This window comes from Neofelis nebulosa, chromosome 5 (assembly GCF_028018385.1).
Source record: "Neofelis nebulosa isolate mNeoNeb1 chromosome 5, mNeoNeb1.pri, whole genome shotgun sequence".
Taxonomy (NCBI): domain Eukaryota; kingdom Metazoa; phylum Chordata; class Mammalia; order Carnivora; family Felidae; genus Neofelis; species Neofelis nebulosa.
Window position 1 is genome coordinate 39,006,551 of NC_080786.1, and position 27,583 is coordinate 39,034,133.

General features: G+C 37.0%; 1 protein-coding gene across 11 annotated transcripts in view; it reads right to left on the bottom strand.

Moving 5' to 3' along the window:
- Positions 1-27,583, bottom strand: part of SLC9A9 (solute carrier family 9 member A9) — a 703,484-nt gene that overhangs the window by 523,986 nt on the left and 151,915 nt on the right. For all 11 annotated transcript variants that reach the window (XM_058730134.1, XM_058730131.1, XM_058730132.1 and 8 more), the window contains one exon: positions 23,483-23,685. In XM_058730134.1, the coding sequence (XP_058586117.1) occupies positions 23,483-23,677 (195 nt within the window). In that variant the 5' untranslated portion in view covers positions 23,678-23,685. The remainder of the gene's footprint in view (positions 1-23,482; positions 23,686-27,583) is intronic.

Sequence of the window (27,583 nt, forward strand, 5' to 3'; positions counted from 1 at the left end):
AAAGAATTAACAAAATTGATAAACCACTAGCCAGTTTGATCCAAAAGAAAAAGGAAAGGACCCAAATAAATAAAATCAAGAGTGAAAGAGGAGAGATCACAACCAACACAACAGAAATGAAAACAATAATAAGAGAATAGTATGCCAATAAAATGGGCAGTCTGGAAGAAATGGACAAATTCCTAGAAACATATACACTACCAAAACTGAAACAAGAAGAAATAGAAAATTTGAACAGATCCATAACCAATAAGGAAATCGAATTAGTAATCAAAAAGCTCCCAAAAATCAAGAGTCCAGGGCCAGATGGCTTTCCAGGGGAATTCCACCAAACATTTAAGGAAGAGTTAACACCTATTCTCTTGAAGCTGTTCCAAAAAATAAAAATGGAAGGAAAACTTCCAAACTCTTTCTATGAAGTCACCATTACCCTGATTCCAAAACCAGAGACCCCACTAAAAAGGAGAACTATAGACCAATTTCCCTGATGGACATGGATGCAAAAATCCTCAAAAAGATATTAGCCAACTGGCTCCAACAATACATTACAAAAATTATTCACCATGACCAAGTGGGATTTATACCTGGGATGCAGGGCTGGTTCAATATCTGCAAAACAATTAATGTGATCCATCACATCAATAAAAGAAAGGACGAGAACTATATGATCCTCTCAATTGATGCAGAGAAAGCATTTGATAAAATACAGCATCGTTTCTTGATAAAAACCCTCAAGAAAGTAGGGATAGAGGGAGCATACCTCAAGATCATAAAAGCCATTGATGAACAACCCAACACCAATATCATCCTCAATGGGGAAAAAATGAGAGCTTTCCCCTAAGGTCAGTAAAAAGACAGGGATGTCCACTCTTGCCACTGTTATTCAACATAGTATTGGAAGTCGTAGCCTCTGCAATCAGGCAACACAAAGAAATAAAAGGCATCCAAATCAGCCAGGACGAGGTCAAACTTTCACTCTTTGCAGGTGACATGACACTCTATACGGAAAACCCTAAAGAGTCCACCAAAAAACTGCTAGAACTGATTCATGAATTCAGCAAAGTTGCAGGATATAAAATCAATGCAAAGAAATTAGTTGCATTCCTATACACCAACACTGAAGCAACAGAAAGAGAAATCAAGGAATCGATCCCATTTACAGTTGCACAAAAACCCATAAAATACCTAGGAATAAATCTAACCAAAGATGTGAAAAATCTATATGCTGAAAACTATAGAAAGCTTATGAAAGAAACTGAAGAAGACAAAAAAGAGTGGAAAAAGATTCCATGCTCCTGGATAGGAAGAACACATATTGTTAAAATGTCAATACTACCCAAAGCAATCTACATATTCAATGCAATCCCTATCAAAATAACACCAGCATTCTTCACAGAGCTAGAACAAATAATCCTAAAATTTGTATGGAACCAGGAAAGTCCCCAAATAGCCAAAGCAATCTTGAAGAAGAAAACCAAAGCGGGAGGCATCACAGTTCTGGACTTCAAGCTATACTACAAAGCTGTAATCATCAAGACACTATGGTACTGGCACAAGAACAGACACTCAGATCAATGGAACAGAATAGAGAACTCGGAAATGGACCCACAAACATATGGCCAACTAATCTTTGACAAAGCAGGAAAGAATATCCAATGGAATAAACATAGTGTCTTCAGCAAGCGGTGCTGGGAAAACTGGACAGCGACATGCAGAAGAATGAACCTGGACCACTTACTTACAAAAATAAATTCAAAATGGATGAAAGACCTAAATGTAAGACAGGAAGCCATCAAAATCCTCGAGGAGAAAGCAGGCAAAAACCTCTTTGATATTGGCCGCAGCAACTTCTTACTCAACATGTCTCCGGAGGCAAGGGAAACAAAAGCAAAAATGAACTACTGGGACCTCATCAAAATAAAAAGCTTCTGCACAGTGAAGGAAACAATCAGTAAAACTAAAAGGCAACCAACAGAATGGGAGAAGATATTTGCAAATGATATATCAGATAAAGGGTTAGTAATCCAAAATCTATAAAGAACTTATCAAACTCAACACCCAAAAAACAAATTATCCAGTGAAGAAATGGGCAAAAGACATGAATAGACACTTCTCCAAAGAAGACACCCAGATGACCAACCGACACACGAAAAATGCTCAACATCACTCATCACCAGGGAAACACAAATCCAAACCACCATGAGATACCACCTTACACCTGTCTGAATGGCTAACACTAACAATTCAGGCAACAACAGATGTTGGCAAGGATGTGGAGAAAGAGGATCTCTTTTGCATTGTTGGTGGGAATGCAAGCTGGTGCAGCCACTCTGGAAAACAATATGGAGGTTCCTCAAAAAACTAAAAATAGAAGTACCCTATGACCCAGCAATTGCACTAGTAAGCATTTATCCACGGGATACAGGTGTGTGCTGTTTTGAAGGGACACATGCACCCCCATGTTTATAGCAGCACTATCAACAATAGCCAAAGTATGGAAAGAGCCCAGATGTCCATCAATGGATGAATGGATAAAGAAGAGGTGGTATATATATACAATGGAGTATTACTCGGCAATCAAAAAGAATGAAATCTTGCCATTTGCGACTACGTGGATGGAACTGGAGGGTATTATGCTAAGTGAAATAATGACTTCACTCATGAGGACGTTAAAAGACAAAACAGATGAACATAAGGGAAGGGAAACAAAAATAATATAAAAACAGGGAGGGGGACAAAACAGAAGAGACTCATAAATATGGAGAACTGAGGGTTACTGGAGGGGTTGTGGGAGGGAGGGATGGGCTCATTGGGTAAGGGGCACTAATGAACCTAGTCCTGAAATCATTGTTGCACCATATGCTAATGAATTTGGATGTAAACTTAAAAATAAATAAATAAATAAATAAATAAATAAATAAATAAATAAATAAAATAAAATAAAATAAAGAAAAAAATAATTAAAAAAAAAGAGGTGGGGCCTTCAGGGGTGATTAAGTCATGAAGGTAGAACCCTTGTGAATGGGATTAATCCCCTTACAAAAGAGATACAAAAGAGTTTTCAATTTCTACCATGTAAGGACCCAATGGAACGACAGCCATGTAGGAAACAAAAAGCTTGCCCTCACCAAACACAGAATCTGCTGGTGCCTCAATTTTAGAGTTCCCAGACTTTAGAACTGTGAGAAAACAAGTTTATTGTTTAAGTCCCCCAGGCTATAGCATTTTTGTTACAGCTGCCCAGGCAGACTAAGACAAAAAATCTTATGCACTTCCCTATATCACTTTGAAAGCCGTCAGAGTTTAAGCTGACAATATAAAGCTCAAATAGTAGAATTTTGTGACAATCACCTTGTGGGAAAGGACTTTTTGGTGAGGTAAAAAATGAGGTGTTTGGATATTTCCAATTCTCCTAAAAATGAAATTATATAGGAATATATTCAATGGTGTGCTGGTAAACCATCTCTATGGATGAAAAAAAAAAAAAGCCCACAAGCCTTGACAATTTCTGTCATGTAAACAAATATTCCTACCATGGCCCATTTCAATCTACAAATGTTTGAGCAACTGGCATATAAAATACTTGGATAAAAATAAATAAAAACAAAACAAAACAAAACAAAAACGTTGAAAAAAAAATACTTGGATATTTAATAAATAATCAGCTCTCAAAATCCAGGACAACCCTACTCTAGTACTCTACTGTGTCATTTTATTTCAGCTATATGTTAACTCTTTAAGTACCATTCTTGAGCACAACATCTATATAAGATCCTAGCCTATGGGAAGTATAGGAAATCAGGATATGCTCCCCCTACTTGGCCCCTCCTCCAGAAGAAAAGTCCTTTGACCATAAGAATTATTTTGTACAGATTATTTTGAAGAGAAGCTCTGAAGCTCTGAAGACAGACTAGAAGTTATCCTTTTGTAAGGAAAATTTACACTAAGGAAATCTCCATTTGTAAGAAAGCCTGTCTCCTTCTTAGTACCAAGAAAAGAAGTATGACTCTAACTCATAAGAAATGTATCAATGGAGAATGCATAGACTTAAATCTGCATAACAACCTTACTCTTGTTTATATTAATTTTCCTGGTCACCTTCTTAAAACTTGCCTTCTTTCTTCTTTTTTTTTTTTTTTTTTTTGCCAAAAATGGCACTTTAGCCTGAATTCTAAGCCCTAAGTGTCCCTAGTCAAGAACTTAGACAAATAGAAGAAAAGATTTTTTCCTCCCCTATGTGGGTCAGTATGTTGGATACTGGGATTCTCCTTCAGTGAAGGACTTGTCCCTGCTGCTAGAAGTGCTGTCAGCCCCTCCAGGGATTGTCAAGACTGCAAAAAGCCACCTCATCCAAGGTCAGCCCTTTTTCAGTGTAGCCCATATCCAAAGATAGAATGATTTGGTATTTTAGAGCCCAGGCCATCTCAGTCTAACTGGGTATAAGGCTGAGGAGCCATCCTAACTCCAGAGCTTCCCATGGGGTTAGCTAAACTTGTTGGGCTTGCATTATAGCTTAACTTCTCCCTTGGCCCACTCAGGCTTATTTATTTTTCCATTCATAAGGTGTTGATCTCAAGGGCATTTAACCATCCCACTTATAAACTCCACCTCAGAGTCTACTTCTTTGGGAACCCAATGTGCAACAGTGAGAAATAAAGGTGAAGATCACCTAAACATGCTGGACATTTTTGCTCCACACACCCTCACCTGAGGCAGACCTCCCTAAATCAGACAGTGTCCAGTTAGTCTTGTAATCAGAAATGGGAGCAGCTGAGACCCCTGACTCTTGCTTAAATAGCAACAGGAGACAAGCCATTTAAATGCAGAGTTTCCTTATGGTTCCCATCCTTCTTGATGGTTTCCACCCCTCCTGTGCTGACAGATGTAGTTCCTACCCTCAGACTGTATAAGCCACTAATGAGCAGCTTCTTACGGACCTTAGGGGAAAAAAAAAACAGGAAATACAGTGGGATGGAACCTTATTTAACTACTCACTGGAGGCCAGAGATGATAAGTGTGCATTCTTTCCACAGTTTAATGTTTTAAAAGGAACAAAGCAAAGGGGGAAAGAATTGGAAGATCCATTTTAAGTTTTATCTACTCAGCCTAAAAGTCTGATGGGAAATCTCTCTTTCTCCCTCCCTCCCTCCCCTCTGTTTACCCTGTGCCCAGCCTCCTTTTCTCTGTCTCCCTCCATTCCAACTTGATTATTTGAAGATGAGATTTGTAACAATTCCACCATCTGAGTAACAAACAACCAATCAGAGAGCCCTGGTTCTTCACTCTGAGAGGAAATCCATGACAGATATTGGGTGTAAAATGGCTAGCAAGTAGGACAGTGCAGAGTAGAATGAAAAATAGCCATTGACCACAGGAGAATGATACATTATTATCTCATTGACTCAGGACACACAAAGCATCTACCATGTGCCAGGCATCCTGCCTTGAACTGGGAATACAGTATAACCACAGATAGGCCTTGTCCCTGCCCTCTTAGAGTTTTATAGTCTAGTGAAGAGATAGACATCAATGTAAACATCACATATATAAATATTAATTTATAACTCAGCTAGGATACTAGTGGGAGAACAATAGGTGGAACTATGAAACAAAAGAATTGGATACTGGTGTAAAACAGCATGGAGTCACTTAGAGTGAGGACAAGTATTTCCACAAAGCTGGTCAATCCCTAAGAACACCCTTATCTCAGGCCAAGAGCCCAATGTATTTAGTGATGCTGATGAGACTTGTAATATAGTATTTAAGAGTTCAGAAAATAGCAGAATTTTTGAAGAAAGATATCCAAAACAGCTAAAATTAAAAAAATTAATAAAATATGACCTAATATGTCTAAGTTGCAGTGTGCATATGCTAGCGAGTGAACAAGATGATCCCTTTGGGTGTGAAAAGAACCTTTCATATTTTATTTTTATCGCATCCTTTTAAAAGTTCTAATTTGAGGGGCACCTGGATGGCTCAGTCAGTTAAGCGTCCAACTTCAACACAGGCCATGATCTTGCGGTTCATGAATTCAAGCCCCATGTTGGGCTCTGCACTGACAGCTCAGAGCCTGAAGCCTGCTTCGGATTCTGTGTCTCCCCCTCTCTCTGCCGTTCTGCCACTTGCACTCTTATCTCTCAAAAAAAAAACATTAAAAAAATTAATAAAATCACTTTAAAAAATAAAAAAATAGAAGTTCTAATTTGATACTGCTTTATAATGTACATAATATGTTAGTATAGTAATAATGTACATAATATATTACTACTTGCATTTCATATGTATAAATAGGCATATATTAGATACATACACTCAAGAGTGTTTTACTGATGGGGTACACAATCAAAAGTTTTGAAAACAGTGTTTTAAAAGTACTTAGCAGTTAGCTGGTACATAATAATAATAATTAATATTTACCAAGAATTTACTACATGCCTGGCATATTAGCCTTTTATATGAATAATTTCATTTATCCCTCATAATAACATTTTGAGGTTGGAACTAGTATTGCCTCACTTGATAAAACTAATGCACTGAGGGTTAGGTTACATGCTGAAGATCACCCAGCTGATTAAAGGTAGACATGGTGTTTGAACCCAGGTATTCTGAGTGGAGTGGGATTCTAACTATGATATTGTGTGGCCTTATACATGCCAGATTCCTAACACATTATGTGTTGATGTTTAAAACAATAATATTTTGGAGTTTTTTGGGAAGGTTACTTAGGAATATTTTGGAAATGACACATAATAAATACAGGGCTCATCAATAAGTACAGAAAATAGTATCAAATAGCAAGTTATGAGTCATATTTTTTAAATATCAGTGTCTCATGGAAGGTAATTCACCATGATCTTTAACTGAGTAGGATAGAGAAATGGGGAGGAGAGCTTCAAAGCCCCCAGCCACCCACTCTACCCCAAAACAGTGTGAAGACCTGTCCTTTAGTACCTAAGTGGGTAGCAGCTACTCAGCATCCCAAAGGATTGGTCTAGGGCATGTTCTGCTATGCTAGCTACCATAGCTCCTAGAAGATGTGCCTGTGCTACCACTGTAAGTCATTTCTGGCACTAGACAAATAGATGCTCAGATGGATGAAACCCTGGGTTTCTTTTCACGGCCAAAGCTGCAGAGGCCCAAGGACTACTATCATGTCCTTGGTGACTTAAGACGGCCCAAAACCAGCCAGAGGTCAGAAGGCAGAGATGATTGGGAGATGAGTGGGGATCCCAATTGTTTCTTCCCATTGTTGTCTGGAATATTTTCTAGGGCTTGAAGCCAGAAATTTGAGAAGCCGTTGACTTCTAGACACTCACCTCTTACCAAATTTTATCATATTAGAAAGAACACTAACCCCAGTGATAAAGATACCCATACACTTTCACATAAATGCTTTCTTTTCACAACTAGGACTGAGTGTGAGACTTTGTTCTCGGATCACATGGCACTCCAAGAGCTCACTGGCACCAACAGCCTTTACATTATTTTGAGTAGCTAGGATTTTTAAGAGATAAAATTGAACAGCTATTTGGAATGTACCCCCTGTCTCCAAATAAATGTTTCAGTGGTTAGTTTCCTCAGAACATAAGTCCTGAGTGGGGCGCCTGGGTGGCTCAGTTGGTTAAGCATCTGTCTCTTGATTTCAGCTCAGGTCATGATCTCATGGTTCACGAGTTTGAGCCCCACTTCAGGCTCTGTGCTGACACTGTGGAGCCTGCTTGGGATTCTCTCTCTCCCCCTCTCTCTCTGCCCCTCCCATATTCATGCTTGTTCTCTCTGTCTCTCTCTGTCCCTGCCTCTGTCTCTCTCTCTCAAAAATAAATTAATTAAAAAAAATAATACTTAAAAAAAAGAACATAAAGAACGTAAGTGCTGAGTGATGATTTGAGAAGAAGAAAAAAGTCCTCTATCTAGAGGTCAGAAGAGTTCCTGAGTGCCTTATCCATAGCCCTGTATCAGAAATCTAAGCTATATTCCAGGTGACAAGGGCTTACCCCAAACTCTCCCAAACATATCTGGTAAGGAATGCTGTCTAGGATACTTCTTAATCCTGCAATTTGGGGTGTTCTCAGATACAAAGTGTATTAAAACAACTCCTTGGTGTTTAGGTTCTGCGTTCTAAAGGGAAGCCTGGCTAGAGTGCCATGCAGAGCCTGCCAGGCTTCCTGTTAATTCTGCATTTTGTTCATTTTCACTCCCCATCCCAAGTTGATGTCTCTTTTCTCCTCCACCCTTCTTTACCCCAACAAATAGAATTTTTCCAGGATTTTTGGTATAGACAAAATGGTCTTGAATATTGATGAAAAATATAGCAAAGGCCTGGTAAGGGAAAACATGACTTCCAGAAAGCTAAGGCATTTAATGTTATTTAGTTTTGCCCCCTGCTTTGAAATTCTCTTCTTCCAGATCTCTGCATGGCTCACTCCCAACTTCATTCAGATCTTAGCTCCAACTTCACCTCCTCAGTGAGGCCTTCCCTGCAGGACACACTTAAATATACTTCGCTCCCCATCCTCTTATTTTGCTAACTTTTCTACATAGCACATGTCTCTACCTGACATTACATTATAAATGATTGTGCTAAACTGTCCTTTGTCTATCTCTACCCTGGAATCTAGGCTCCATGAAAGCAAGGCCTGGCATATGATGAGTCCAACAAATAAATATTTGTTCAATGACTAAATGAATGAAGAAAATCTATTCAATTACTAAATTAAAACCAAATGAAACTAATCCTCAGGGAAATATAAACCAAAACTACAATGAGATACCATGTCCTACCTGTTAGAAAAACTATTATCAATAAGACAAGATATAAGTGTTGGTGAGAAATGTGAAGAAAAGGAATACTTGTGCACTGTTGGTGGGAATGTAAACTGGTGCAGCCACTATGGAAAATAGTATGGAGGTTCCTCAAAAAAATTAAAATTAGAAATACCAGATGGTCCAGCAATCCACCTCAGGGTATTTACCAACAGAATTGAAATTATGAGACTGACTCAGGACCAGAATTGAAATTAAGATCCCCACAAGATATCTGCCCTCTCATGTTCATGACAGTATTATTTACAATATTATTATTTACAAGAGCTAAGATATGAAAACAAAGTGTCCATAAATGAATGAATAGATAAAGTAATGTGGTACACACACACACCCACACACACACCCACCCACACCCACCCACCCACACACACACACACACACACACACAAATACACACATGGTTATTATTCAGCCATAAAAAAGAAGGAAATCCTGACATTTGCAACAACAGGATTGACCTTGTGGACACTATGCTAAATGAAATAAGGTAAAAAAAATACAAATACTGTAATACCTCACTTATTTCAAATCTAAAAAAATGAACTTGGAACAGAACAGATTGGTGGTTGCAAGAGGTGAGAGGTGAAGGGTCAGGGAAATGGGTGAAGGTGGTTACAAGATACAAACTTACAGTTATAAGATAAATAAGTCTTGGGGATTTAATGTACAGCATGGTGACTATAGTTAATAGTATTGGATTGTATATTTGAAAGTTGCTAAAGAAGTAGAACTTAAAAGTTTTATCACACAAAAAAATTATAACTATGTGAAGTAATGGATGGTAACTAAACTTATTGTGATAATCATTTCATAATACCTACATATATCAAATCTTTATATATCTTAAACTAACACATTCTTATATGTTGATTATATCTCAATAAAACTAGAAAAAATAAGAATTAAATAAATAAAAATACTTTCACAGAAAAAAAAAAAAAGACAAAAATAAAAACAAACCCAAATGGAAAAATCTTAGAATCTTGAGACATTTCTGAAATCATCTCTCAGGCTAACTTTTTGCAAAGAAAATTGGACAAAGGTGGAAGAAAACAGCTAAAATGGAAAAAAAAAAAAAAAACCAACTGCTAAGTTTTTTAATAACAATAGAGATCTTAACTATCCATCCTTAACTGAGGTTTAGGATGACAGTAGCTAAGTCTATTCCACTCACTGCCAAGTTTGAGAATCCCCCCTGGTACTTCTCATGTTGTATTATCCAAGACTTGTCACGATAGCAAAACATAAATCATGAATCCCTGTTCTCTACAGGATGGAGGAATAATTGATAATATCCTACAAATGTTTCTCCAAACTCCAAGTGCTGATTTATCATGATGCTTGCTTCTCTCAGTGTGCCGAGAACAATTTTAGAGGAGATTTCTTTCCTGTCTTTTCTTATTCTTTCCAAAGTGTCCTAGCATTAACTGGACATATTTATCTCATGGTCCAGTGACTCTTTCTGGTCAAGCTTTTCCTGTTACCAGAAGAGGTCTGTTCTCTGGCCTCTGGAACCAGAATAGTCAAGCAAAGAGAAAGACTGGAAAAAACAAAAATCGTTCACAAGTAAATATATAAGAATTAAGAATGAACCACAAAAAGTCTAAATTACCATTAGAAAAAGTTGGACAGTGAGAGTAAAAATAAGACACTGATGTTTTAATGCTGCAAATACAAAATTATTTATAAAAGTCACATGATTAGCTGTTGCTATAAAGGCTTCCTTAAAATATCTCAAAAATATACAGTATTACCAACACAATTGATAATAGCTTCAGTGTGACCTATTTGCAGCCTTGCAATTTTCCTTATTAAAACAACAGAGAGAACTGATTACTCAGCAGGGTAACCTTCTCTAAAATAACTTCCTTGACAAAATGGATAGTGTCACTTGTCACACAGGAAGTGAAGACTTGGCAGAATTTTCTCTGGGTAGTTTCCTTTGACTTTTCACATTACAGTCAACTGATTTACGAATAATAGGAAGTATAAATTTAACTGTGCTGACAACTCTTTGGAAGTGTACTAGATCTGCAAGACCTTTCCAGACAAATGGTCTCCTGACCCCTCCAACTCAATATGGCAAAAACATAATGTGTTAAATCAATAATAAATTAGTTATGAAATGGATTAATTCATTCATTAATTTTAAACCATACATGTGAAGTTCCCCTAACCTGCTGTTTCCCCTAACTTCTAACTTCCCCATTTCTGCCGTACCACCTCTATGAACCCGTAAGACCTAGGTAGCAGAGTAAGCCATTCTCTCTTCTCATGTCCAGTGGGTCCAAATTCTGCAGCATCTTCCTTCCTTGCTTCTCTTCCATTCACCCCTTGATTACCATCCAAGTTTAGGCCTCATTTGTCAGCTTGCTTTCACTCTCTACCCTCTACATGACAGGCAAACTATCCCTTTGATTTTATCAACGTAACACCCTTCCACTGACTACAAATAGAGAGTGCATTACTCAGCTTGGTATTCAAGGGCTTCTGTGATCAAGCTCTGCCATTATTTCTAACCCTACACTTTATCGTCTTTCATACACCAACAAATTGAAATTGTTTCTCTTAGAATATTGTCTTTTTTTCCACTTCCATATCATGTTTTTGCCTTTGCTTATAATGACACCCCCACTTCCATACATTATATACACCACCACTACCAAAGTTAGTTAACTTTTCTTTCTTTGAAAGCTTTCCTATCACCTTAGTAAGAAATAATATTGTTTTTCCCGAGTGCCTGTGGTACTTGGCCTACTCCCTTAATACCAAGCTTTGTGGTATATTTATTCATTTATTCATTTACTGTGTTTTCCCCTGATTTATTAATAAACTCCTTGCGAGCATTCATTACTTTAGAATTGAAACTGATGGGACTCACTCAGTTCACTTGTATTGAAAGAATGAATAAATGAGTGATAGAGAAAGTTCTTTTATAATCTGCTTTTCAAAAGCAAGTTTTAAACTCTCTATTGATATGAAATTCAGAAATTTTTAGTAGACATTTGGTAGTTTAAATATTACATAACAAATTAATATAAAATCATCACGTAAAAGAATATAGGCCTCACTCATCTAAAACTAGTTAAAGATTATATATATATATGAGGGGGGGCGCCCATGAAGAGGGGAGAAGGGCGGGGTGGGGAGAAGGAGAGAGAGAAAGAGAGAGAGAGAGAGAAAGAGAATCTTAAGCACACTCCAAGCTCAGTGCAGAGTCCAACATGGGGCTCAATCCTATGACCTTGGGATCATGACCTGAGCCACAATCAAGAGTTGGATGCTCAACTGACTGAGCCACCCAGGCACCGCTATGTATTGTATATTGATCTTTTCTCCCCAACAAATGTTAAATGAGTGAAAAAAGCATGCACACACATGTCCTTAATCCCTGGCATTTATTAAGCATTCCAACATTATCTTGTAGCAGCAATGATAGCATTGGTGTTAGAGGTAGTGCAGTGGTGACGATACTGGTGGTGGTATTAGAAGTGATAGTGGTCATATGATATTTTATGACTTCACTCATAGTGAGGACTCTAAGATACAAAACAGATGACCATGAGGGAAGGGAAACAAAAAGTAATATAAAAACAGGGAGGGGGACAAAACATAAGAGACTCTTAAATATGAAGAACAAACAGAGGGTTGCTGGAGGGGTTGTGGGGGGGAGATGGGTTAAACTGGTAAGGGGCACTAAGGAATCTATTCCTGAAATCATTGTTGCACTATATGCTAACTTGTATGTAAATTTAAAAAATAAAAAACAAAACAAAAAACAGCTGCATCTTAAACTCACCAAGTTGTGCACACTAAATACATATAGCTTTTTGTATGTCAATCAATTAGTCAATAAAGTGGTTTAAAAAAAAGAGTGGTAGTGGTAATAGCAGTAAAGACAGTAATAGTAGTGCAATGTAAAGGGCCTCATAGTAGCCAGACACATTAGATACATCATCTCATTTAAACATTAAAACAACTCTACAAAATAGCTCTAATCTCCTCATTTCACAAATAAGAAAGTTGGAGTTAAAGGAACTTATTAAGGATATATGGAAGATCTATCTGGTGCTGAATTTTTGCGGGTCTTGAATTTTTTCCCCCAGTACTCCATGTTACATCCTTACCAGTCATCCAATGAATGGAATCCTGTTGCTTCTGACAAAAATTGATTGAATAATTGATTGATAATGCATAGTTGTGTGCAGTAGAGAATTCCCAGTAAGAAAGACAGACTGTGGATTTTTTATTTTCACTAACTATGCCCCCCGCTAGCATTGGCACATAAGAAACAAATGTGCATTAAAATACGGTCTGGCCATTTATAACAAGGTCCTTTCCACTTAAAGTCATCTAATATGGTAAGTATACCGGTGGATGCCTCTTTCTCCACCAGCAATGAGGGGAGGACTTACTCTGGATACTGAATTGCCTACTGCCAACTTTGGATGCCTGGAGGAACAAATACTAATTATGACAAATAATTCACATAATTTAGACATTAATCTAGGAAATACTTGAGCTATTCAAGGTGAATTAAACTTTTTATATACAGAATTCATAATCCATCCAATTAAAAATCCAAGAAAACCCCAGTGACTTGGACATTTTCTCCAAGTCTTGCCTTAGTTTTTCAAAAGCAAACACTGGAACTGGCTGACGATAAATGAGTCAACATGTCAACAATACAGTAACAAAATTTCTGATCAATTACTGACAATCCTGCTGGAAAAAAAATTGTTATAGTAACAGGTAACTATCAGCATTTGGGGGGCCAACCTGTTTGGTGAAATAGTGCTGCTAAGAAATGAAGATAAAAATAAGTAGAGAGTGAAGAGATAAATACTTAATTTATGTCCAGGTGCTAACTAGAGGTAAAAATGAAGAGTGTGTTTTAAATAAAACCCTATGCTGCCAACAAAGTCATTTGAATTATTTTTTATTTCAGGGTAGATAATTTTCTATTATCCACATGAATAGAAAGAATCATATGGAAGAGATCATCCAAAACAACAGAAGATTAAGAAAACAGTTAAGATGGTGAAGGAGTAAGAGGACCCTAAGTTTGCCTTCAACACAGCTGGATAAATATCAAACATTCTGAACACCTAAATAATTGATCTGAAGACTGAAAGAACAAACTGCATATCTAGAGGTAGAAAAATGGCCACATCATGGAAAGTAGAAGCTGCAGAGAGATGATTTGAGGGACAAAAGAACTGAGGTGAGGGACCTCTGATCACAGAGAAAGGAGCGAGAGAGAAAGAGAGAGATAGAAAGAGTGAAGACAGCACACAGGGGGATTGCACAAGAAAAACTCTTCCCCAAAAGCATTGGCTGGGAAAAGGAGAGGGGCTGACTACCACAAGCTGTTATAAGCAGTGGAGCTCAAAGGCAGAAGTTTAAGAAGTCTGCACCATTGCAAGGGTCATGTTTAATGGGCTTAGTGCTGCTCCTGTGGGGAAAGAGAGTGAAGCCCTAGGAGCAGACAGTGCAGTCTGAGGATTCCCTGGGTCACACAGGAGACAGAGTTCCCCTTCTTCAAGTGCATTTGGGATAGGTGGCATGGCCTCTCCAGGTACAAAAGAGCTCGCAGGTGCCAATGTGCTGCCCTGTTCATTAGCATAGGAACAGAGACACTTGCTGAGGGCAGCAAACCTTGGTGCCAGCTTTTTGCTGTGCTTTACCATAAAATAAAATTCAAACCACTGTGTGGTCATGTGACTGCTTTTCTGGGACAAATGACCACAGTGTAGTGAGACCCTCCCTAAAGGATCAGCACTGATCCCCCCATGCCGGGTTTTTAAAATTTGTAGTTCTGAAGCCCTGACATGTGCCTGAGATAAAACACAGGAGTACTGTGCTTCCTGGCAGGCAGACAGAATGGACAAAGACAGGCTGAAGGCAGGGATCTGATGGAAACTGGGGGACACAAGAGGGAAGACTGCTTACTCTTCTGTGAGGGCTTTCTGAAGAGTGGCAAGTGCGAACTCCCCACTTTGGGGACGAAAGAGTGAGGTGATGCCTTTTCCTCCCAGCCCATCAGCACTAATGACTTCAGTGAGCAACACAATGCCCCCCAAGTGGTGGCTGGAGCCTCTTACACTAAGCCCCATGCCCCTGTGTCCTGCAGGTCCATCTTCACTAGGGCAAGTCAGCCTGAGAATCAGAACAGCAGGCCAGAAGACCAGCACAAACCCCTCATATGCACCAAGTCTACTGATCATAGAGTGCTGCAAAGCTTCAGCTCTAGAGGAAATAGGATCTAGCTATTTTCAACAAGCAGACCAAAACACGCTTACTTAAAATTTGCCACAGAATAGGCAAGGTCCAAACACCCGCCACTGAAGGCAAGGAGAAACTCTGCAGAGGACTGACTTGAGGGAAGGAATCGCCAAAACACAATAGTAGAATTCACACTCTGAAATACTTCCTGAAGCACCAGGCCTAAGACAGTATAGAACCTCTCCTTAATATAGCCATTACTCTCAGGAACAGGAATATTACAGGCTTTCCTAACAATCACACACACACACACACACACACACACACACACACACACAGTGACCTAGACAAAATGATAAGACAGGAAATTCACCACAAAAGAATGGGAAGAAGTAACAGCCAGGGATTTAATAAAAATAGATATAAGTAATATGCCTCAAGCAGAACTTAAAATAACAATCATAAGGATACGAGCTGGGCTTGAGAAAAGCATAGAAGACACCAAAGAATCCTTTCCTGCAGAGATAAAAGAACTAAATCTAGACAGGTGAAAATTAAAAAAAAAATGATATAACAGATGCCAAACTGACTGGATGCAATGACAATGAGGATGGATGAAACAAAGAAATGAATCAGTGATGCAGAAGATAAAATTATGGAAAATAATGTAGCTGAAAAATATTGGATCACACATGTAGGTTTAGTGAACTCAGCAACTCCATAAAATGTAATACCATTCATATCGTATCATTCTCCCCAAGAAGAAGAGAAGGAGAAAGGGGCAGAGTTTACTTTATCAAATTATAGCTGAAAACTTCCCTAATCTGGAGAATGAAACAGACATCAAAATCCAAGAGGCACAGATAACTCCCATTAAATTCAACAAAAGCTGGCCTATACATTTCATAGTCAAATTCATGAAATACAGACCAGGAAAGAATCCTGAAAGCAACAAGGGAAAAAAAATCCTTAACCTACAAGGGAAGACAAATCAGGTTTACAGATCTGTCCACAGAAACTTGGCAGGCCATAAGGGAATGGAATGATGTATTCAATGTGCTGAATGGGAAAAATATGCAGCCAAGAAAACGCTATCTGGCAAGGCTGTCATTCAGAATAGGAGGAGAGATGAAGAGCTTCCGGGAAAAATAAAAACTAAAGAAACTCATGACCACTAAATGAGCCCTGCAAGGAATATTAAATATTAAAGGGGACTCTTTGAGTGGGGAAAAAATAGACCAAAAGCAACAAAGACTAGAAAGGAACAGAGAACATCATAAGAAACACCAACGTTCCGGGTAATACAATGGCTTTAAATTCATATCTATCAATAATAACTCTGAATGTAAATGGACAAAATGATCCAATCAAAAGACATGGGGTATCAGAATGGATTAAAAAAACAAAACAAAACAAAACTCATGTATATGCTACCTACAAGAGATTCATTTTAGACCTAAAGACATCTGCAGATTGAAAGTGAGGGGATGAAGAAGTATACATCATGCTAATGGACATCAAAAGAAAGCTGGAATAGCCATACTTATATCAAACTATATTTTATATTTTATATATTTTTTAAGTTTATTTATTTATTTTTAGAAAGAGAGAGTGCAGCATAAGCAGAGGAGGGCAGAGAAAAGGAGAGAGAGATACCAAGCAGGCTCCATGCTGTCAGGACACAGAATCCAATGTGGGGCTTGATCCTACAAACTGCAAGATCATGACCCGAGCTGAAATCAAGAGTCAGATGCTTAACTGACTGAGCCACCCGGGCACCCCCAGACAAACTAGATTTTATGTATGTATGTATGTATGTATGTATGTATAAATATTTATTTTTGAGGGGGGGGGAGGGGAAAAGAGAGAAGAGGAAAGAGGATCTGAAGCAACCTCCATGCTGACACCAGAGAGCCTGACACAGGCTTGAACTCATGAACTGTGAGATCGTGACCTCAGCTGAAGCTGAAGCCAGACACTTAACTGACTGAGCCACTTAGGTGCCCCCAAGTTAGATTTTAAACCAAAGACTGTAACAAGATATCAAGAAGGGCATTATATCATAATTAAGGGGTCTATCCATCAAGAAGTTGTAACAATTGTAAATAGTTATGCCCCAAACTTGAAAGAACCCAAATATATAAATCAATTAATAATAAACATAAAGAAACTCATAATAATACAATAATAGTGGGGGATTTTACAGCACTGGATGGATCATCTAAGCAGAAAATCAACAAAGAAACAAGGGCTTTGAGTGACACACTGGACCAATGGTCTTAAGAATGGACCAGATAGACTTAACATATTCAGAACATTCCATTCTAAAGTAGCAAAATATACATTCTTTTCAAGTGCACATGGAACATTCTCCAGAATAGATCACACATTGGGTCACAAATCAGGCCACAACCAGTATAAAAAGACTGAGATTATGCTATACATATTTTCAGACCACAACCTTATGAAACTTGAAGTGAACCACAAGAAAAAATTTGGAAAGACCACAAATACATGGAGGTTAAAGAACGTCCTACTAAAGAATTAATGAGTTAACAGGAAATTAAAGAAGAAATTTAAAAAGACACAGAAACAAATGAAAATGAAAACATGACAATCCAAAACCTTTGAGGCAGCAAAGGTGGCCATAAGAGGAAGTATACTGCAACACAAGCAAGAAAGGTCTCAAATACACAACATAACCTTACACCTAAAGAGCTAGAAAAGGAACAGCAAATAAAGACTTAAGCCAGCAAAAAGAAGGGAAATAATAAAGATTAAAGCAGAAATAAATGATACAGAAATAAAACAAAACAAAACAAACAAACAACAACAACAACAAACAAATAGAAGAGATCAAAAAAACTAAGAGCTGGTTCTTCAAAAGAATTAATAACATTGATAAACCCCTAGCCAGGCTTATCAAAAAGAAAAGAGAAAGGAACCAAATAAATAAAATCATGAATGAAAGAGGAGAAATCACAACCATTACCACAGAAATACAAACTATTATAAGAGAGTATTATTAAAAATTATGCCAACAAAGTGGGCAATCAGAAGAAAGTGATAGATAAATTCCTAGAAACATACAAACTACCAAAACTGAAACAGGAAGGTATAGAAAATTTAAACAGACCCATAGCAGCAAAGAAATTAAATCAGTAATCAAAAATCTCCCAACAAAAGTGCAGGGCCAGATGACATCCCAGGGGGATTCTACTGGACATTTAAAGAAGAGTGAATACCTATCCTCTAACTGTTGCAAAAAATAGAAATGGAAGGAAAACTTCCAAATTCATTCTATAAAGCTAGCATTATCTTGATTCAAAAACCAGAGAAAGACCCCACTAAAAAGGAGAGTTATAGGCCAGTATCTCTGATGAACATGGAAGTAAAAATTTTCAACAAGATACTAGCAAATCCAATTCAATAGTACATTCGAAGAAATATTCACCATGATCAAGTGGGATTTATTCCTGGGCTGCAGGGCTGATTCAATATTCACAAATCAATCAATGTGATATACTACCTTAATAAAAGAAAGGATAAGCATCATATGATCCTGTCAATAGATGCAGAAAAAGTGTTTGATAAAATACAGAATCCATTCTTGATAAAAACTCTGAACAAAGTAGGGATACATGGAACATACCTCAATATCATTAAGGCCATATATGAAAGACTCACAGATAATATTGTCCTCAATGGGGGAAATCTGAGAGCTTTTCCTCTACTGTTGGGTACAAGACAGAGACATCCACTCTCACCATTACTATTCAACATAGAACTGGAAGTCTTAGCCTCAGCAGTCAAACAACAAAAAGAAATAAAAGGCATCCAACGGGCAAGGAAGAAGTCAAACTTTCACTATTTGCAGATGACATGATACTCTATGTAGAAAACCTGAAAGACTCCAGCAAAAAATTTCTAGAACTAATACATGAGTTCATCAAAGTCTCAGGATATAAAATCAATATACAGAAATCTGTTGCATCTCTATACACCAATAATGAGGCAGCAGAAAAAAAATCAAGGAGTTGTTCCCATTTACAATTGCACCAAAAACCATAAGATATCTAGGATTAAACCTAACCAAAGAGGCAAAATATCTGTATTCTGAAAACTAAAGAACACTTGTGAAAGAAATTGAAGAGGACACAAAGAAATGGAAAAGCATTCCATGCTCATGGATTGGAAGAACAAACAATGTTAAAATATCTATACTACCCAAAGCTATCAGCACATTTCATGCAATTCCTACCAAAATGCCACCAGAATTTTCACAGAGTTAGAATAAACAATCCTAAAATTTGTATGGAACCACAACAGACACCGAATAACCAAAGCAATCCTGAAAAGGAAAAGCAAAGCAAGAGGCATCATAATTCTGGACTTCAAGCTATGTTACAAAGCTGTAGTCATCAAGACAGTATGGTAATGGCACAGAAACAGACACATAGATCAGTGGAATGGAGAACCCAGAAATGGACACATAACTATATGGTCAACTCATCTTTGAGAAAGCAGGAAAGAATATCCAATGAAAACAAGAAAGTCTCTTTAGCAAATGGTGTTGGAAAAACTGGACAGCAACACACAGAAGAATAAAACTGGATCACTTTCTTACACCTTACATATAAGTAAATTCAAAATATATGAAAGACTTAAATGTGACATAGGAAACCATCAAAATCCTAGAGGAGAAAATAGGGAACATCTTCTTTGACCTTGGCCATAGCAACTTCTTACAAGACACATATCTGGAGGCAAAGGAAACAACAGCAAAAATGAACTATTGGGACTTCCTCAAGATAAAAAGCTTCTGCACAGCCAAGGAAACAATCAACAAAACTAAAAGGCAGCCTATGGAATGGGAAAAGATATGTGCAAATGACCTATTGGATATAGGGTTAGTATCCAAAATCTATAAAGAAGTTATCAAATTCAACCCACAAAATTAAATAATCCAGTGAAGAAATAGGCAGAAGACATGAACAGACATTTTTCGAAAGAGAATATACATATGGCTAACAGACACAGGAAAAGCTGCTCAACATCACTCATCATCAGGGTAATGCAAGTCAAAACCACAATGAGAGCACCTCAGGCCATTCCGAATGGCTATGATTAACAACACAAGAAGCAACACATGTTGGGGAGGATGCCTAGAAAGGAGAACCCTCTTATACTGTTGGTGGGAATGCAAACTGGTGCAGTCACTCTGGAAAATAGTATGGAGGTTTCTCGAAAAGCTGAAAATATAACTACTTAATGATCCAGCAATTGCAGTACTAGGTATGTACCCAAAGAATAAAAAAATACAGATTCAAAAGGGGTACATGCACCATGATATTTATAGCAGCATTATCAACAATAGCTAAATTATGGAAAGAGCCCAAATGTCTCTCCACTGATGAATGGATGAAGAAGATGTGGCATATATATATGATGGAATATTATTCAGCCATCAAAATACATAAAATCTTGCCATTTTCAACAATGTGGATGGAGCTCTAGTGTCTTATGCTAAACAAAATAAGTCAGTCAGAGAAAGACAAATACCATATGATTTCACTCATAGGTGGAATTTAAAAAACAAAACAGATGAACATATGGGAAGGGAGAAAAACAAGAGAGAGGGAAGCAAACCATAAGAGACTCTTAATAGAGAGCAAACTGAAGGTTGGTGGAGGAGGATGGGCTAAATGGGTGATGGGTATTAAGAAGGGCACTTGTTATGATGAGCACTGGGTATTACATGTAAGTGATGAATCATTAAATTCTACTCCTAAAACAAATATTACACTACATTAGCTAACTAGAATTTAAACAACATTTTGAAGAAATAAAATATGTAAAAAACAGTAATATAAATCTACTAAGAAAACCAGAAAAAAATTCAGGATATGGGACATCGTACAAATGACTTGGACACTTCAAAAAGTTCAATGTTGTGGGAGAAAAGGAGTTTTCCAGATTAAAATGTGGGCAAAAACCTTGATTAGATCCTGGATCTATATTTAAATTATGTCCTAGATGAGGACACAGTTTAAAAAGACATTCTGGGACATTAGGGGAAATTTATCTCATACAAATAGATTATATTAGATGCTATTGAGTTATTGTTAATTGTCTCAAGTATGACAATGGCATAATGGCATTGTCCTTTCAGCTTTTAAATATATTTTAAATTCTTGATCCTCATCAATACTATTAGCATAAATTCATCTCTTCTATGAACTTCTGAAAATACAAAATTATAATCAATTTAAAAAAACAGCAGAAGATTTAGAAGTTGTTCCTATTTATTTCAGAAATATTATTCAATTTGTGTTTTGCATGCTTCAATTTACTTTTCTAAGTTTGATTTAGGCTCATATTATAATTAGTTTTACTTTCCTGAGCCCTCACCAAGTGCTAGGAGGAAGTTAATCTAGAAATGTGCTAGTGGAAAATAATGTGAAAAAAACACTAAAAATTATCCATCTTGAGTGAGGAAAAATGACAGACCAAGTATGTCCCTTCTTACCCCAAATCTCTCAAAATAGAAACAAATGTGTGTGTGTGTGTGTGTGTGTGTGTGTGTGTGTGTATTAAAAGAAAACTAAATCCGTATGGGTGAAAGTGATAAAATAAATTTCCATCAAGGAAGCTCTCAGGTCTAACTCAGAAAGTTCTGTCATGAGTCACATAAGATCCTGGTTCCTGGGGCACCTGGGTGGCTCAGTGGGTTAAGCATCCGACTTTGACTTGGGTCATGATCTCACTGTTGGTGAGTTTGAACCCCATGTCAGGCTCTGTGCTGACAGCTCAGAGCCTGTAGCCTGCTTCAGATTCTATGTCTCCCTCTTTCTCTGCCCCACCCCTGCTTACACTCTATCTTTCTCTCTCTCAAAAATAAATAAACATTAAAAAAAAAAGATCCTGGTTCTTAGCGTGTACTTATAATATTAAACACAAATTCACTTATTCTTTATTCCAAAGACTAATCCAGAATTCATAATACACTACAAGAGGTAATCTTACCTGTTTTCTGACCCATAGTCCTGAGAACAGAAGGAAGTTTCCTTTCAATAACTGAAGCAGTTCACAAATTTGTAATAATAAGACCATTTTTAAAAGATGGGTCACTAGGGGGGCACTCTTACACTGCTGGTGAGAATGCAAATTGGTACAGTCACTTTGGAAAATAGTATGGAGTTTTCTCAAAAAGTCAAAAATAGAACTATCCAACAATTGCTGGATACAAAAATACTGATTTGAAGGGATGCATGTACACCAATGTTTATAGCAGCATTGTCAACAATAGCGAAATTATGGAAAAGCTCAAATGTCCATTGACTGATGAATGTATAGGACAGATGTGGTGTGTGTGTATATATATATATATGTATGTATATATGTGTGTGTGTATATATACATACATATACATACACATGTACATACACACACACAATGGAATATTACTCAGTCATCAAAAAAATGAAATCTTGCCATTTGCAATGACGTGGATGGAGCTAGAGAGTATTATGCCAAGTAAAATAAGTCAGAGAAAGACAAATACCATATGATTTGACGCATATGTGGAATTTAAGAAACAAAACAGATGAACATGGGGGAAAAAAGGAGAGAGAGGCAAAACATAAAACATTCTTAACTATAGGGAAAAAACTGAAGGTTGCTGGAGGAGAAATGGGAGGAGGGATAGGTTAAATGGGTGACAGGGACTAAAAAGGACATTTATTGTGATGAGCACTGGATATTGTATATAAGTGATGAATCACTGAATTCTACTCCTGAAGCTAATATTATACTATATGTTAACTAACTGGATGTTAAATAAAAACTTGAAACAAAGAAACAAAGATGGGTTACTTTACAATTTTTCTTTTTTCTACCTAAGATTTCTAACTAAACTGGTGGAATCAAGGTCTCTTGAGATTGACTGTGTGTCAGTATATTTATAAACAGCCAAGTGGCCAGTGTTCTGTGTTGGCAGCCAAAAGCTAGTCACCTTAAATCAAGATTTACAAGCGCAAAATTTTTTATTCCCCTCCATTTTCCTTTTGACTTAAGGAATATTTGATCTGAGTAGCCAGCTGTCAATATATATAATGACACATGAACACGTGTGTAAATATTTGAAACAAGCATCATGACAGGCAGAGTCAGAATTATCTGTTTATCGAATGCATCAATGCTTTGCAAAATAATTATATTAAAAACCATTCTTTTGCAACTTCTAGGAAAAAATACAAACAACTAAACTTACAATAAGAATGTATCAAGGCATTAACCCCTCAGTCAACTAAATTGGCCCAACAGTGTGCTGTTTAAAAAGAACATATACACGTGTATTAATGTATTACATATGATGGTTCAATTTTTTTATACTTGAAAACAAAAATATATCACCAGCTGGAATCCTTACCTTTTCAAGTATAGCATTGCCTTGGTGAGGATTGATGTTATGTTGGCTTATTTCTCTCTTGTATTTATATTCATAAACTTGGTCAGTGATATTAATCAGCAGAGTTGATGGACTGAAGGCCAGTTTTCCACAATCATAAACAGTTCCACTTTCAATATCAGTTGGTGCTGTAGCATATCGTATGATTAATCCCATTATTAGCCCTAAAATAAAGAATAAACAATTGCACTGGAGGAACTGAATCTAAAATGTTCACTACTGGGTGCTTTTAAATATATGATTTTAAACTTGTAGAAGTGGCAGAAGAAAAGGTTATACATTGCCTGGTTTAGAAATTGCTCACTATTCCATAGATACCGGTTCAATAGATTGACTGTACTAAGATATTTGTGGTGTGGACACTATTGTTCGAATATCCAGCACATATTTCCCCCCTTCTTTCTTTCCTAATGGAGCCACAAATTTTGGAGGGAAAAGCTACCCGCTTCTTCAATCTAACAAAGTGATTCAAGGAAACCTTTGCCCTGTAAAATATTGAGTAATCTAATAATCAGTCAGGAGATAAAATTTCCCAGAAAGTTTTTGGTTCACAAATTAGCACATGTATAAGACAGACTCATCAAACTAAAAGGAAGCACTTATATACCACGGTTGGGAGAGCGGTGTTCTTGTTTTCTCCCTTGGGACATGACCAAGACAATTTATTTCTCCATTTTTTTGCTGAAAGATATTTTGTGACCTTAAGGGGATCCAGTCCAAGGACATAGGCAATATACTGAGAATGGTAGGGCCATGGTACAGACAGAACTCAGTTCCTGATGACTTCACTGAACAAATGGATCAACCTATTCTGGAGCTACCCTACTGCTAGACATAATATATTCTTTAATTTTTCAAAAAACTTTGAATCAAGTTTCTGTTTATCTGTAGCAAATGCATTCTAAAGATACAACATTCCTTTCAGCGGAGGTTGAATTCAAGTAATAATCCTTGACTTTTAAGTTTACATACTCTGTTAGGATGCTCACGGTAATCTGGTAACTGTAAACTTTCCTAATATTATGGATATATTAACAAATAGCAAAGAAACTTCAGAGGCCTTTACATTCCTCAATTTAAAATTAGGACTGATACATGTGTTTTAGGGTAAATCCACAATTTACTCTTTAAACATCAAATGTGGGAGGTTTTACAACTCTTGTGAATCCAGTCATCTAATGGACTTTCATTTATTTATTAATAATTTGTTGGGTACGTATTTTGTACAAGACATTTCTAGATTTAAAATAAAAACAGTCCTGGTCCTATAGCTCAAGTTTGTAAAATGCAAACCCTTAAGCAAACAATCATAATACCATGTGACATGTGCTATGACAGTTAGTAAGCCCTCTGTGTTATATGAGTATAGAGAGAAAATGCTCTAAAGCCCTTTGAATGATGCAAAGCTTTAGATGAACCTTAAAAGGTCATGTAAGATTTTTTCAGATAAGCTGAATCAGGGAATAAGTTGGGATCCAGGTTGCACATGTGGGTGGCAGTACATAACAGCAGAGCTAGCTAAAACTTCCCCAGGAATTGGAAGGATATATTCAATGTGTTGAATCAGAAAAATATGCAGCCCAGAATTCTTTATCCAGCAAGGCTGTTATTCAAAATAGAAGGAGAAATAAATTGTTTCCTAGACAAACAAAAACTAAAGGAGTTCATGACCACTAAACCAGCCCTGCAAGCAATTTTAAGGGTGATGGATACTTTGAGTGGAGAAAAGATGAAACAAAACAAAAAAGACCAAAAACAACAAAGACTAGAAAGGACCAGAGAACATCACCAGAAACTCTAACTCTATAGGCAAGACAATGGTAATAAATTCATACCTTTCAGTACTCACTCAAAATGTCAATGGACTAAAAGCTCCAATCAAAAGACATAGGGTACCAAAATGGATAAGAAAACAAGACCCATCTATGTGCTGCTTACAAGAGACCCATTTTAGACCTAAAGATATTTACAGATTGAAACTAAGGGGATGGAGAACCATCTATCATGCTAATTGTCATCAAAAGAAAGCTGGAGTAGCCATACTTATATCAGACAAACTAGATTTTAAAATAAAGACTGTAACAAGAGATGAAGAAGGGCATTATATCATAATTAAGGAGTCTACTCACCAAGATCTAACAATTGTAAATATTTATGCCCCCAATGTGAAAGTGCCAAAATATATAAATTGATTAATTACAAACATAAAGAAACTCATTGATAATAATACCATAATAGTAGAGGACTTTAACACCCACTTACAACAATGGGCATATCATCTAAGCAGAAAATCAACAAGGAAACAATGGCTTTTAATGATACATTGGACCAGATGGACTTAACAGATATATTCAGAACATTTCATCCTAAAGCATCAGAATATACATTTTTCTTGAGTGCACATGGAACATTCTCCAGACACAAACCTGCCCTCAACAAGTACAAAAAGATCAAGATCATACCTTGTGTATTTTGAGACCACAACACTATGAAACTCAAAATTAACCATAAGAAAAGAATTTGGAAAGACCATGAATACTTGGAGATTAGATGAACATCCTACTAAACAATGAATGGGTTAACCAAGAAATCAAAGAGGAAATTAAAAAGTACATGGACGTCAATGAAAATGAAAACATGACAACCCAAAATCTTGGGGTGCAGCAAAGGTGGTCATAAGAGGGAATTATATAGCAATTCAGGCCTTCCTGAATTGCTTCCTGAATTCCTAAAGAAGGAAGAAAAGTCTAAAATATACAACCTAACCTTACACCTAAAAGAGCTGGAAAAAGAACAGCAAATAAAGCCCAATACCAGTAGAAGAAGGAAATAATAAAGATTAGAAAAGAAATCAATGATATTGAAAAAAAAAACAGTTGAACAAATCAATGAAACCAGGAGCTGGTTCTTCAAAAGAATTAACAGTATTGATAAACCACTAGCCAGATTGATCAAAAACAGAAAGGAAAGGAGCCAAATAAGTAAAATCACAAATGAAAGAGGAGATCACAACCAACATTGGCAGAAACACAAACAATACGGGCGCCTGGGTGACTAAGGTGGTTAAGCCTCTGACTTCGGCTCAGGTCATGATCTCATGGTTTGTGGGTTAGAGTCCTGCAGCGGGCTCTGTGCTGACAGCTCAGAGGCTGGAGCCTGCTTCAGATTCTGTGTCTCCCACTCTCTCTGCCCCTCCTCTGCTCATTCTCTGCCTCTCTCTTTCAAAAATAAATAAACATAAGAAATACAAACAATAATAAGAGAATATTATGAGCAATTATTGCCAATAAATTGGGCAATCTTGAAGAAATGGACAAATTCATACAAATATATAAACTACCAAAACTGAAACAGGAAGAAATAGAAAATTTGAAAAGACTATAATCACTAAAGAAATTGAATCAGTAATCAAAAATCTCCCAAGAAACAAGAGTCCAAGGCCAGATGGCTTTCCAGGGGAATTCTATCAAACATTTAAAAAAGAATTATAACCTATTATTTTGAAGTTGTTCCAAAAAATAGAAATGGACAGAAAGCTTCCAAATTCAGTCTACAAGGCCAGAATTATCTTGATTCCAAGACCAGACAAAGACCCCACTAAAAGGGAGAACTACAGACCTATTTCCCTGATGAACATGGATTCAAAAATTATCAACTAGATACTGGCAAACCACAACCAACAATAAATTTAAAGAATTATTCACCATGACCAAGTGGGATTTATTCCTGGGATATAGGGCTGGTTCAATATCTGCAAATCAATCAAAGTGATACATCACATTAATAAAAGGATAAGAACCACATGATCCTCTCAATAGAACCAGAGAAAGCATGTGACAAAATATAGCATCCTTTCTTGATACAAGCCCTCAAGAAATTAGGGATAAAAGGACCATACCTTAAGATCATGAAAGCCATATAAAAACACCCACCACAAATATCATCCTCAATGGGAACAACTGAGACCTTTCCCCCTAAGGCCAGGAACATGACAAGGATGTCCACTCCCACCAATGTTATTCAACATAGTGTTGGAAGTCCTAGCCTCAGTAATCAGACAAC